This window comes from Mus pahari, chromosome 13 (assembly GCF_900095145.1).
Source record: "Mus pahari chromosome 13, PAHARI_EIJ_v1.1, whole genome shotgun sequence".
In the NCBI taxonomy this organism is placed as follows: Eukaryota; Metazoa; Chordata; class Mammalia; order Rodentia; family Muridae; genus Mus; species Mus pahari.
Window position 1 is genome coordinate 28417410 of NC_034602.1, and position 13808 is coordinate 28431217.

Sequence of the window (13808 nt, forward strand, 5' to 3'; positions counted from 1 at the left end):
GACATAAAAGCAATGACACCGGATCTACTGGGCATCACATGCCTTTCTGGGCCACCTTGGTACTCTCCTGTCCTGCCCGCTCTCAGAGAGGAACCATGCTATGGCCAGGATGCTGGCCCCAGGCTACGCTGGCTCCTCCTTACTCCCCCTACTCCAGCTGGGCCTCTCTGCTGCCCCTGGGATGCCTGCCTCCTCTTCCAGCTTCCTTTCCCTGCTGGCCCCTATCCTGGGCCATTTACCACCTGACCGATAGCAAGTGTCCAAATGAGCTCAGTCTGAGCTCCTCAGAGAACTGTTGACAACTTTATTCCAGAGCCTTCCTGCCCAGCAGTTGTTAGTATGTTTCCCTCCCCCATTCCACTCCCCCCCCCAAAACTCTTTTTATCCACACACACCCCCAAGTCATTCCCAGGGTCTATGGTGGCCACTCTCCCACTTTGTGTGTGTGTGGTTAGAGACACACACACTTCCTACCCTGCCTTTTCACAGCCTAGGCACCTCTCTGGGGTAGGGGTAACACTGGCGGGGACACTGGGCCTGAGCTGAGCAGTGTCTGGTACTGGCAAGCCCCTGTCCTGCAGGGGGCCCTCACTGGAGATCCGCTTTTATCACAGGGGCTGGTAATAAGACTTTGATGTCAGACATGCTGGGATTTGTTCTTTTCAAGTGAAAATGACGGCAACTTCCTCTTACAGGGAGTCACCGGCTGGGGCGGAGTTGGAGCCCCAAGGCTTGACTCACTGTCTGCTGCTCACAGTGCCTACCTGGGTAGCTGGAGCTTCCCAGGACCTTTGAGTTGTGTTCTCCATGGAAGGAGTGAAGTCCTGTTCCCTCAACCGTGTCATGAGATGTAATTAACTCATGTCTCTCTCTTTTTTCTTTCAGTCTGCAACTGTGTCTGATGGTGGTAAGTTATATATATTTTATTATTTTTATTTCCATTTTCATATTATAAAACTATATTTGCCATTTGATGTACTCAGGAACGATGTTCTCTCTGCCTTTCCCTTGTGGCAGTGTTTCTGTTGGAGTTGGGCTGAGGGAGCTAGCTTCTTGGTGGCCTAGGCTTGTGTTTGTGTAACAGCAAAAGAGACTGTGCAAGCCAGCCCAGGCAGTGTGCTGGGCTGCGGTGCACGCTCCTGCACGCCTGTGAGCAACAAGCAAAAACATGCTTGCTGAGCCCTTGTACAACCAGCTTCCGGACAAGCAAGTTCAGATCTCAAAGCACTGGTTGAATTCGGGCCACTCTTGAAGTCTCCTTGTAAGAAAAGCATAGTAGATGAACTGTGTGCAGGATGAAGAGGAATCAAGCCCTTTCTTTTGTCTTTAAGGAATTTTGTGTACAAGGCTCTTTCAGTGGGACTGACCAGGAAGAAAAGTCACTAGCCATTTCTCCGACATCATCCCTGGTTTTCATTCAGGGATTAGAAACAAAAAAAAACTGTCTAAAGCTATTTGGAGAGTTTCATCTAGACACTCCTCATGCTTGGGAAAACTCAGCACAGTCTCTAGAAACTTCTGTTGTCTTGCCTCATAATTGCCCACCTTATGCTGGTGCATGTCTCCCACAGGAAGGTGCAGAGAGAGCCTCTGGCGTTAGGAAGGACTGGGGCCCAGTAATTCTGTTGGGGTCACCCTGTGGGAATGGAGAAAACTCCAGCTTGAATTACAAACCTGCTCATGCTGGAATGCAGACCACAGGGAACCTGGGCACGAGGGTTGGAAGCATGTATTTTAGAATAAAGGGGGTTATATTTCCTGTGTTATGTACAATAATGGTCATGTCATTTAATCTGTCTTAAGCTAGAAGCAGGAAAAGCTTCTTTAATGCTAGAAAAGAAGCAGGCGGTGCAGCCAAGCCTGGTCAAAAAGCGCAGGCGCACAGCCTTGGCTCCCATTTCTCTCTGGCGGAGGATGTTTATTCTTGTGGGAAATTCACGAGTTGAGAGATTCCCACGATCCATCAGTTTAATAATACATATTATTTTTATTGATATCCCTGATTTCTTACCTGTTGTTATGAGTTGGGCAAGCCACATCCTTGCTATCCCTGACATCTTATCAAGTTGTCCCTATAGGTTTCAGAAGCTCCCTTGAAGGTGGAAGCCCCTGGCTCCCAGCCCCCACTGTGCCTTTCTGAGGAAGTGGTGTCCTGGCCAGGTGATTCCCCTGCCCCTGGGGGCTTTCCACCCTCTGTCCCCTCCTCCTCCACCTCAGATCCCAGGGCTGTGTCCTGTTCTTTGAAGGTGGGCCTGTTATGGTAGGAGGCAAGGGATTTCAGCAACGGAGCGCAACAGCCGGCTATGGCTATGTTTTATTTAGTCACTTACGTCCTTTTAGTATTTTTCTCCTTTGAGTTTCTTTTCTGATTATAAGATTAGAATGAAGATTCTGTGCCTCAGTCTGTGTGTTAGTTCCAGGAGTGCAGCATAGTTATGTGCCATTGTTCCATTGATACTGAAGTGGTATGATACCTAGTTGAGGTCCCTGGGGCTCAGACCTGAAGGAGAGCCTTTGCTCCTCAACCTACTGATTCAGCTAAGACCTTCTTCCCTTTCCCACAGGCACCGGGAGCTCTTCCCTGACTCTACACCCCCCGCCCCCCACCCCCCCACCCCCCCACCAGTGCTCAGCTCAGGTGCCTGTGGAGAAGAGCTAGGCAGAAGCTCTTCCACAGGAATTCTCTTTCCACAGAGAGATAGTTTATAGACTTTGTCAGTAGTAGACCGGTTCCCACATGGAGCCTGGGAACCCCAGAACTCCACTGCTTCTGTGGAAAAATGTGCTCCAAGTGCAAGCAGGGTGAGGGGCCAGCTCACCACTGTGCCCGGTTGGGGCTACGGCTGCCTCCTCTTCCAGCCCGGGCCGTGGTTATTAGGAAATCTAGTATCTTCAGAAGTGTCCAGCATCCAGCTGCATGGCCATGCCCTTGACATGCATCGGCTCCTTTGCTGTCATTCCAGGTCATGGGTAACCTTTGGTAACGTGTTCCTACCATGTGATCTCCTGCTGTTTTAAGGAAGCTGGGTGCCGCTGCTTATGACTTCACTTGCTCGGCAGGAAAGGCCTTAAGACCACTACTGCACCACAGTCTGCGTGTTGGCCTTCTGTGGTGGGCAAACTGGACCTAGGATGGCAGGTCCTGCTTAAAGAAGGGGTGTCCCTAGCACTCAGGGACTTTGTTGAAAACCTGTCCAAGCAGAAAACAAGGCTAACCTGGAAGATTGAAAATGTGCAGACCAAGTGTGGGCTACGGATGTAGCTCAAGGCCCCATGCATGAGCCCAGGAGTTTTATTCCAACCTCAGGGAAATAGAAGGGAAGGTGGGGGTGAGAGGGGGGAAAGGGGGAGGGGAGACAGGCGTGGCTTTCACAGTCATCTGTGGTACCTTACCAGTGTGCTCCCACAGTGCTCCTCCACCTCTGTGCTCCTGTAGTGGTCTTCCTCTGCATGCCCTCTGTGCTCCCCTGGATCTCGCCTCCCACTGTGCTCGTTTGTTCTCAGAAGGGAACACCTCCTTCTGCTGTTTGGGGACGTTAAGGGTGCCCCCCCAAAGTTCCTAGTTCTGTTGTAATGGGCATACTGACTGCAGGCAGACTGTGAGAGCGTTACTGCCGGTTTTAGCGTGCAGGGCATTCTGGGAGCAGGGCATTTACAGAGCTTAGAGAGGAGTCTGAAAAGTGTGAGAAGGAACTGGCTGACAGTGATCTCGTCACAATGACAGTGGCCTCCTGCTGGGCCTGGGGCATAGCCCCATCCTTTCTGTGAAGGGATTCGCCCCAGTCTCTGATTATTCCTGCTCCTCACTAAGCTGGACAGATACAAGAACAAACTCCTGAAAATTGCCTTCTGATCTTGGCACGCGTGTGCGCGCGCATACACACACACACACACACACACACACACACACCCCAAGGGGTGGTGGAGAGAGGGAAAGAGAAAGAAAGAAAGGGAGGGAGGGAGGGAGGAAGGGAAGGAGGGAGGGAGGATTAAAGTATGCCATAGAAGTATATTGAAGTGGGAGAAGTTAGGACCATCATCCTGGCATAGTCAGACTATAGCAGTGGGTGTGGCTTTGCGGTCTGTGTAACTCTAAGTTCTCTATACTGTCCAACCTCACCTGCGTTCCCCTGCAGGCTTATTAGTCCTGGAATCTGCCATTCTCCATGTCCTCCTGTCAGACCCTTCAACTCGGTAATTCCGCGGTCCCATCACATCCATCATTTATGTAGCCCAGAGGTTCTGCTTCTCCTGGCCTTGCAGTGGCCTCCCTCCCCCCCCCCCCCGGTGCCTGTCCTCTGCAGTCTCTCATGGGGCTGTAGTTGTGGCATGCCCACACCCAACTTGGACCCCCTTCATCTGAGCACAGTTGTCCTGAACCACCCTCTAGTGACCCTGAAGTGGCCCTCCAGCACACCAGGTCTCAGGCTCCCACTGTACTCTGGGGAAAGGACTTGAGGGGAGAGAGGATCCAAGGCTATCCTTAGCTTCCTGGGTCCTGTGGGTGCAGGGCTGCAGGTGCTGGACACTGGGCTAGGCTGGGCCCTATAGGCCCTTGTCTGCACTCTGGGCTGACTTAACACTTGCCTGGGTGCTGGTCTAGGTCCCTAGGCTCTGTCCTGGAGACATGAGCATGCCTGCTCAGAGTGGTGGGGCACCTTTGTTCCATGTTTTTGTCTCTTGTGACCTGTGCTAGGTGTCTGTGGAATTTGCCAGGTCTGCTTAGCCTCCCCTCCTGAAGCACCAGCGGATCCTCCCTGAGGAGGCTGCTGTGCCCATGGGTGCACGGGGCTGTGGCCCTGAGGAGACTGCTAGGCTCCTCCGTCTTCTCAGTCCATTTAGTTTAGTTTCCACTGTCTCCAGCTCTGGAGGGCTGCCTAACCTCTCAAACAACTGTGAAAAAATTGCCCTTACCTTTTGGTGTTCTGAGGGTGATCTTGCCCTTCTGCCCCTTACCTGCCTCATGTTCAGCCTCACCCTAATCCATGAAATGAAGATTTGAGGTCCAGGGCTGCACTCAGGGAAGCCATCTTCCCGTCCTGTCTGGCAGCTTAGCTTTGGTCTAGCCTGCTACCTTCTGTCCTATGGAAGTGGCTGCAGCAATCCAGGTCACAAGTGTGATCGACTGACGACACTGCTCAATGGTGAAGGGCTGTTGCTGCCACTAGAAGTTGGAGTTAGGTCACAGACACTTTCAGCATGTGGCACATTGCAACTGTCAAGCTACTTGGCAGGTGAATCCGTAGTCTGTAAACCTACAGAGGCGAGGGAAGCCAAGCCCCAGTGGAGCCTCGGCTCCTATGCAGCAGGCTGTGGCTCACGGTGCTACCGCCTCTCCTGGGCTTCTCAGAACTGCCCAGGAGCTAGCGGGATGGACAGGAATGCTAATGTGTAGCACGTGGGGTGAGAGCAGGTGTTTAACCAGAGCCTTTTATTTGGCTCAGTAGTTCACATTTTTAATGGCTTTTTTGGATTTAAAACTCAAATGCCAGTCAGACTGTAGACTGTTGGGGAAGCAGGCAGACTTGGTTTCTGCCAAGATGCCTCCCAACACACTCATTTCTTTCTGGTTTTACAAGACATTTGGAAGGAGTTTTTATTAGTAACTATGTTGTGATTTTTTTTTTTCAAGCAAAGTTCAAAAGTAATAAAGCCAGTGACTCCTTCCCCTCCCTCCCTCCCTCCCTCCCACCTTCCCTCCTCCTTCTCTTCTCCATGTGGGAACTGTGGGTGGATTGGCTTCAGAACTTGTCTCTAGTACACTGGAGTGGGAATGGGGTCCCCTTGGCTCCCCTTAGTTCCCCTTCTGTCTTCAGAGGCTCACCGGTGGTGGCTATGCACCATGCCTCCTCTGACCAAGGGGATGTATTAGATTCTTAGAGAACAAGACTCAACAGAACTGAGCCTGTGTGGATCAGCTTGAGGCAGAGAAGCTGTGAGAGCTTGGCTCTGAGGCCCAGGAGGGTAGGGTCAAAGATATGATGCCCAGGGACTTCCTGCCTGTCATGGACTGGGCTCAGTGGGCCCTCCTCAATCCATGCCAATCAGAGTCTCGGACAGATGGGCATGGAGTCGGATGGGAATTGACAAACAGAGGCGACACAAGAGAGTGTGTAGAATCTGAGTGTAATTTTTTAAATCGAGCATTAGACTTTTTATACAGAAGAAAAAAACAAGAAAAGCCAGGTGGGACACATCCATGGAGTTACAGTGACACAAAACAAAAGGGAAGTATACATCAAAAGATGCTGTTCACCACTAAGAAGGGAGCCAGGCGTAAAGCTAGTCTATTGTTAAACCCACCACCAGGGGTTCTTAGTAAATGTCTGATTATGCTATTCCTTTGGACCTAGTGAAAAAAACCTGTTTCAGGGGGATTTCCTAACTCTTTCATTTTAAACCCACCTTTCCCTAGGCCATTGTGTATTCCCTTGTTTGAGTGAGACTCTGGAGACTAGCCCTAGCTCTGTTCTTTGTAATGCCTAATTTGTTTCACCAGTCTCTACTAGAAGTAAATTTGAATGTTACTGAATAGGTAACCTTTTTACTAAATTCCTACTGAATTCCAAGCTCATTGGCTTCAAGGATTTTTCTAGGATGGTAGAACATTGGTAGAGGCTCGCCTATGATAAAATTCAATCTTTAAAGGCACTTATGATACTGAAAGAGAGCACACACCATACTAACACGGGGATAGGGTTTGAGTATACGGGTTATGAGAATGCCAAGGTTTCAGGAGGCTGAGTTTCCTTGAAACTCTTTGCCTCGTGAGTGTTTTTAGGCCTCTCTGTCAAACAGACTTCACTGGAGTGGGTGTGGCACCTGTCCATGTCCTAAAACTTTGCCTTGGGGAGCTGATATAGTGTGCTCACTTGGAAAAGCTTTGCTATATGTGCCTGTGGCTTGTGCTCCTCTGTTACACTTTAATGAAGTGCTGTGTTGGGGTGCTGTCCTCTCTGCTGTCCCCCTTGGCTGGAGGACTGCTTAACAGGAAAGACATAAACATCTTAAATCCTCACATGTGAGGATCTTTACAGGCATGTGTAGGAAGGAATGACAGAGATGGCACAACAAGGGGACTGACTCTCCAAATCAGTCTGGCACTCCTGGGAATGTTGCTAAGAGATGTGGTGAGGCAGGAATGCAATTGTCCCAGAGTTATTTTCCTGGGTGCTCTGCAGTACCAGTTTCAGTGTCAGTTGACCGAGGTGTTTTCCAACCTTGGCATATGAAGGATAACCCTCCTGAAAGAGTCTTTATGTTCATGGCTTGATGGAGTCCCTCCAGGAATTCCTGCAAGAACTGGCTGGATCTGGAACTTCCCCAGACTTATGCAAGGGCTGGCAGCCTTCATCCTGTAGCTCCAAACCATCCCCTGCAGCCTCCTGGGGCTTCATCTTGATCATGTGCTGGCTAGAGTAAATAGGGAAGTATCTCCAGTGGTCCCCAGCTTCCTCCCCATCAATTGTGTCTGGACTGCAGGCTCTAGCCCCTTGGCTTTCTCTAGTCCTAATCTGTTTCTTCAGCTCAATGAAGGGGACCCTTCTCTGTTCTAGTTCCCAAATGCCTCCTGGTAAACAGGGTGATCTAAGCATGTATATTCTTGATGGCTTTCCTCTCAGGAATGACAGTCTTAGGGTGACAATGGTCCACCTTCCAAGGGTCATTGCTACACACATTTAGTAAAATTTAGTGGCAGTAGGGATCTGATCACAGTCAGCCCATCACAACCAACATTGTGATTACATGCTTTCATTTTCTACTTCTAGACCACGATGTAGAAAGTTCAAAATAAAATTTGAATTTCATATAAAGAGTTCCCTTGGCTTCCCATCCCACAGGATGAACACTGCCTTATAATCATGAAGTGCCAGGTCTTACCCCAAGTATGTCTGGAGTATCCTTTATCCCACACATTCCAGGCACGGGAGGTAACCAGTTCCTCGTTCATTTAAAGCTGCTACCTCATTCTGGAATCCAGCAAGGCCTGCCTTCCTGGCCATCCCGTTATTTCTCTGCCTTTACAAAGCATTCAGCCAAGAAAAGTCAGAGCGTCATGATGAAGTGGTAGTGTGGCCCTGACCGCTGTAGAACCTGTCTTCTGAGATATCACTGTCCTAGATGAACTCTGGTGGATCTTGGTGTCCTACCCACCTTTGCAGGGAGCAGGGTAGGGCTCCTGAAAGTGTTCTTCTGCACATTGTAGACTATTTGGGCTCACTTCCTTGGAGGGCTCTGGGTCTATTAGCATTGTGTGGCGTGACACCCAAGGGTGTTCCTTAATAAGGATGTGCAGCAATGCTTAACTGTATAGGTTTCAGTGTATCCAGCCCTCACCTCAGCCTGGCAGTGGTCATTTAGGCACTGTGTTGTCCCTCTATATTTGGGATCCAGACATGGAGGGCAGGGGAGAAGACTATTCTCACCATGCTACAGACTGGTGGGGAGGACTGTTACCACCATGCTACAGACTGGTGGGGAGGACTGTTACCACCATGCTACAGACTGGGGGGGAGGACTGTTACCACCATGCTACAGACTGGGGGGGAGGCCTGTTACCACCATGCTACAGACTGGGGGGGGGGAGGCCTGTTACCACCATGCTACAGACTGGGGGGGAGGCGGCACTGTTTGCTCAGAGATGTCTTTGTACCCAGAGCCCAGGGCAGACATGAGGACAGGACATAGGCCCTCCCCGAGGTACTCAGCAGTTCTGAACACGATCAGCGTCAGCTAGGTAGCACTGTACTGTGCTTACTCCATATCCAGTGACTTTGCCTGCCGTGGTTTGAGACATAGGTGGAGCATACTGGTTGAGTAACATAGGCTTTTTGGTGAGCCATGCACAAAAGGGATTGGGGCAGCCTGCAAAGGCCACTTAGAGACAACATATTTCTGGGACAATTTACCACATCCTGTGAGAAGGAAGGCTTTTATGTAAATGTTTTAAAACAAAACCTAAGACTCATGATCTAATGATGGCTTTCCTGCCTTTAAAAAGGCATCCTTTCAAGTTAGTTGACATTATTGGGACTATAATGATTGATGTCAGTAATCTTTATAACATACTGGAGACATGGGGGCTGGGCATTCTTGGTGGTGTCATCTCTTGAGCCTCTGCCTGGTTCCCTGTTGTGTCATCTGTTGAAAATGAAAGCACACACACAGGCTCTGGTGCACTGTCCCCACCCCACCTGGTCACACACAGGCCATGTGTACCCAACGTAGTATCCTCTGTTCTTGTGGACTCCCCATTTGTTTGGTCCATTTGGATTGGCAAACTTGAACACGTGAGCAGCATCTAAGAAGGACTGCCAGCAGCAGAGGCCCAGAGGACTCGCCTTCCTGGAAATCGTGTTGTGTGGGAGCTTTCTAGATAGAACTTCTCACAGTCCACAGCAGCACTTGCTTCAGACACCTGAGGTGAGTTGTGAGTTGTTCACAACTTCTCAAGTAATAAAAACTTCTTATTAAAAAGTAACTTAGATATCCCCAGCAGGAGGGGGTGGGGGAGCTGAGTGGAACCAGTTCTGTTGGGGGTTGGTCTGGTGCTGCTATATATTCAAATGGTAAATTCTGTACCCCAAGATTTGGTTGCCCCAAGACAAGTGAGAAGTCTCACATACACGAGTTTTTGTTGTGCCAACTGTGCTCCCTAACTTCAAACTATTAGTTAAATAAAAATGGCTACAGCTGATTACTGGAGGGGATAGAGATCTGCAAGTTTCCAGTTACCTGGCTGGGGTTCACAGGGAGTGACCATGAGGGGAAGGAGAAAGAAGGGAGAGCGAAGGAGCTTGGAGGAGGAGAGGATGGGGAGAGCAGGAGGTCTCCATTCGTCATGATGGACCAGCACCACGTGCCTGAGTGGGATGACACCCCCCACCCCATGCCCAGGACAACAGACTGCTAGAGCAGAAATAACCCAGAAAGATTTGAACAGCAAGTATTTGGGGTCCACAGCTGGGGAAGTAGCCAGTCCAGGCAGATTAGGGGTGACCCCCAGTAACTACCAAAGCCAGATAAAGTAACCATAGTCTACGCCTCACTCATTTCTAAGCTAGATGGGAATAAGCATAACCCCGTTGTCTTACTCAATTCCCCACTGATGCTGGGCTGGCTGCTGCACCTGCTTGAACTCATGCCACCATGTGTGCTCTCTGGTGCCTGGCTCCTTTCCATGAACATGAGCTTTCACACCTTCCTGCCAGTTTCCATTCGCTCTGGCCTCTGTGTCCTGCTCCACTGTTAAGTGTCCACTGTCTACTCTTGCCCTGTTGATAGCTTCTAAAGTGGCTTAGACTTCAGCTGTCACAAAGGTCCTGTAAGACATGCTTGTACCGGTCTCTGCACGGACATCTGTGGGTGGCCTGCTCTGATGAGCTGGCCGGGGTGTGGTAGATACTCTCTATTGTCCAGTGTGTACACCACCAAGCAATGTGTAAGGAACCCCCTTTTCAGAGCTTCCTGCTCCGTTCATCATGACTATTAGGGTTTGTGTATGGCCTTTTGATTTTTTTTAATACTCAGTCCAGATTCCTGCTTAGACAGGAATGTCAGTGTAGAGCACCTGATAAACAAAGTTCAGCCTCTGTATTCCTTCCCAGACACGGCCAAAACATAAACAGCATATGCTTGCTTTCCGTGTTTTCTCATTTGGTTGGCTTATGTTGCTGTTGTTAGTTGATTAGTAGAAAATTGAAAAAAAAAATAATAAATTCTGGGAATGATTCTTGGATTGAAATAATAAATTATGATAATCTTTCGTATTGGCAGCTTTTCCATTGTTGTGATAAAATGCCATGACCAAGGAAGCTTATAAAAGAAGCTTATTATGGCTTACCATTTCAAAAGGATGAGTCCATTATGGTGGGCAAGCCTGGCTGCACTGGCAGGCATGGCAGCGGGGACAAGAAGCTGAAAGCTCAAACAAGCGAGCAGGAAGGGAGGCAAGACTTGGAATGCTCACAGCCTGCCCCAGTGGTGTTCTTCCTCCAGCAAAGCTCTGCCTCCCAAATGTTCTACAACCTCCCCAGACGGTGGCACCAACTGGGGACTAGGTGTTCAACTACTGGAGCCTGTGGAGACAGTTCTCCTTCACAGTACCAAAGCTTATATTTTGAGTTACTTTCATGTTTGTCTCCTGTAGATGACAAAAAAGGTATAATAGCATTTGAGGAAAGTATGTAGTGTAGGCACGCCATATGCAGTTGGTTCTCAGGGCTATCTTCTGATGACAGAGAGTTTACCACAGACCCAATGGCCATCTCCCCTTTAAGGATCACATTTGTCCTACTCTGCTTGCCCCTTCCTAAGACCATGCAGGTACAACTATTACGATTGTACTGTTCACATTTACATACTGGATGCCCCCGGAGTGAGCTGCTCTGCGTGGTGCGGGGCAGGCTTTGAGCTTCTGCTTTCCTCACAGCACTTAGAGGCCCTCGGGTACATTTGGGTTCAGATCAGGTCCATGTTTTCAGGGCAGGCAACTACAGGCACATCGACAGCTCTGTCACATCAGTGAAGGAGGGAAGCCAAATGACTCACTCCATGGAGGCCAGGGAGGCAGCTGATAGAGTCGGGGATTGGCTTGTGTGGTCTTAAAATTCTACCCAACAATCAGGAGCATTTCTATTAGAGCCAAGGATACCACGAGGATGCCCACATCTCAGCAGCTTGCGGGGATGGGTTTAGCCAAGACTAAGAAGCCAGGAGAGTCTTTAGGACTGGAAAGGGGGGAGCTCCGTATGTGCCATGCACGGTGGGTACCGTCTACCTACAGACCCGAAGCCCAGCTCCAGCCAGCCCTGACCTCCAGGACACATGAAGGCCACCAGAGAGAAGCAGGGCCTTCCTCAAATGGGGCGCCTTGCTTGTAGGGAGAAGATGAGAACGTGGTCTTCGACACTGACCAACAAAAGTTTTAGATTTGTCTTTAAAATTTTAGGGGGAAAATATTTTATGAATCATGACTTAGCAAAGCAGATACGTGTAGCAGCTAGTTACTTGCCTTTCACGTGATAGTGAAGGCTAGCATGACCCAGTTATTAGTTGGTGACATTCGGTGCCTTCTGTGTGCCTGACACTCACAGCTTTCCTGTATATAGTTATTACAGGGTTTTATAGAAAGGTTAAGTGGCTCTCCAGAGAGGAGTAGAGCTTGCCCTATCCTATGAAGTTAGCACCATCATTACACTTGGCACAGCCAGAACACCCTTGGTGACATTGTTTATGTAGAAGGGGAAGCCTTATTTTTCTAGAAGGAGCACCAACTCCCATGTAGGTGTGTGGCTCCAGAGCCCATACTAGGTCCGTTCTGCTGGCAAGGGCAAGTGGCCTGCATGAGGAGCAGCTAGAGTAGAGAGGCCTGGAAACACTTAATGAGTGCCCCGCCCCTCACACTGCCCCGCCCCGCCCCTCACACTGCTATTCTCTCTCTTCACTCTTACATCCAGTTTTAGGGAGAAGCTGGAGGAAAATGCTGGCATCATACCTTGTGCCTCTAGCTAAGAGGCTGCAGATTTGTAGAGCTTCACATGGGACCCCAAGAGGAGAGGGAATACCCACTGCACAAGTGTGCCTGCATGCGTGCCCGAGTGCGTGTGTGTGAAGGGGTGTGTGTCCTACTGGGGAGCCATCAGAGCTCAGCCAAGCTCTATTTTGTCCCTAGGATTACCATTGATAGTCAAATAAAAGGTGCGTATTATATCATCTTTAGTTTTACATTTAACATTACTTTTATTATCAAAATTATGTGAAGTATAACCATCGCAGAAAATCAAGTTGTTTAGTTGCCAGCTGAAAATGTCACCATGTGCATAGATGTGGGAAGTGGGTCTGTTCCTTGGCCTCGTGTTACGTTTTCATCTTCCGGGGCTGGACACTGGAAGTGGACCTTGCTACTAGAGTCTGTCTATATATCCTCTGTGACTTCATGTCCTGTCTAGTATGCACAACATGTCCTCATCTGTGTCCTGCACAACAGCCAGAGCAAGCACAGGCTCAGCTTGGTTGACAGTGGCTGCTGTTGACTTTGGGGAGGATCAGCCTTCCCATGAGCCTAGCCTTTGGATCCTTGGGCTGGGCAGTGTGTCTGTCTCCTCCAGCCAGGTCCTGATGCCAGGTGACTGTTTCATGTGTGGCCACTGATATGAACATAAAACGAGAAGGTTTTCATGTTATCAAGTTTGATTTGTCAATATAAAATAATTTTGTTTTGAGAAGGAATTATCTAGTTAAAGAATCATGTGGTTCTTTTTATTTCCAGCCATTGTGTAAGTCTGATCAAGGCTTGAGAGAGGTGGTACCCCTTTCCTGGTATCCCCTGGGCCTCTTGTAGTCCTGACCCTCTTGGTGGCAGCTGGTGACTCCTCAGCTGAATCCTTAAAATGTGGTATGATAAGTGAAGGAACTGTCGCCCCCACCACTTCCCACACTGACCCTGGCAGCTCCTGCGCTGCCCACTCTGACGGCCCTGAAGGCTCTTGGCATTTGCCCATCTGCTTGGCATTTCTTCTCCTGAAGCACAGTGTCATTTCGCATGCTGTGTTTGTTCTGTTGCACTCAGATGGATCTGGTCTCAGCTTCAGGACAGCATTTGGGTTTCTCCCATTTGTCTCCCTGGGGCCTTGAAGAATACATAATCATGTACGGTATAGCAGTCCCCTGCCAGAGTCCCAAAGCACTGTCTGGCCTTGTATGAGCCTATGAGGCTTGGCTGGCTGTTGTGTAGGGGCACAAGGGGAGAAGAGGGTACTGGGGTGCCACCTCAGAGTTTGTATGCCTGCCCAGCTGTACCCACTACT

The 13808-nt window shown here is 49.5% G+C and overlaps 1 protein-coding gene across 5 annotated transcripts in view; it reads left to right on the plus strand.

Moving 5' to 3' along the window:
- Rgs12 (regulator of G protein signaling 12) overlaps positions 1-13808 on the plus strand; it is a 94714-nt gene that overhangs the window by 53416 nt on the left and 27490 nt on the right. For all 5 annotated transcript variants that reach the window (XM_021210481.2, XM_021210482.1, XM_029545134.1 and 2 more), the window contains one exon: positions 886-907. In XM_021210481.2, coding sequence (XP_021066140.1) covers positions 886-907 — 22 coding nt within the window. The remainder of the gene's footprint in view (positions 1-885; positions 908-13808) is intronic.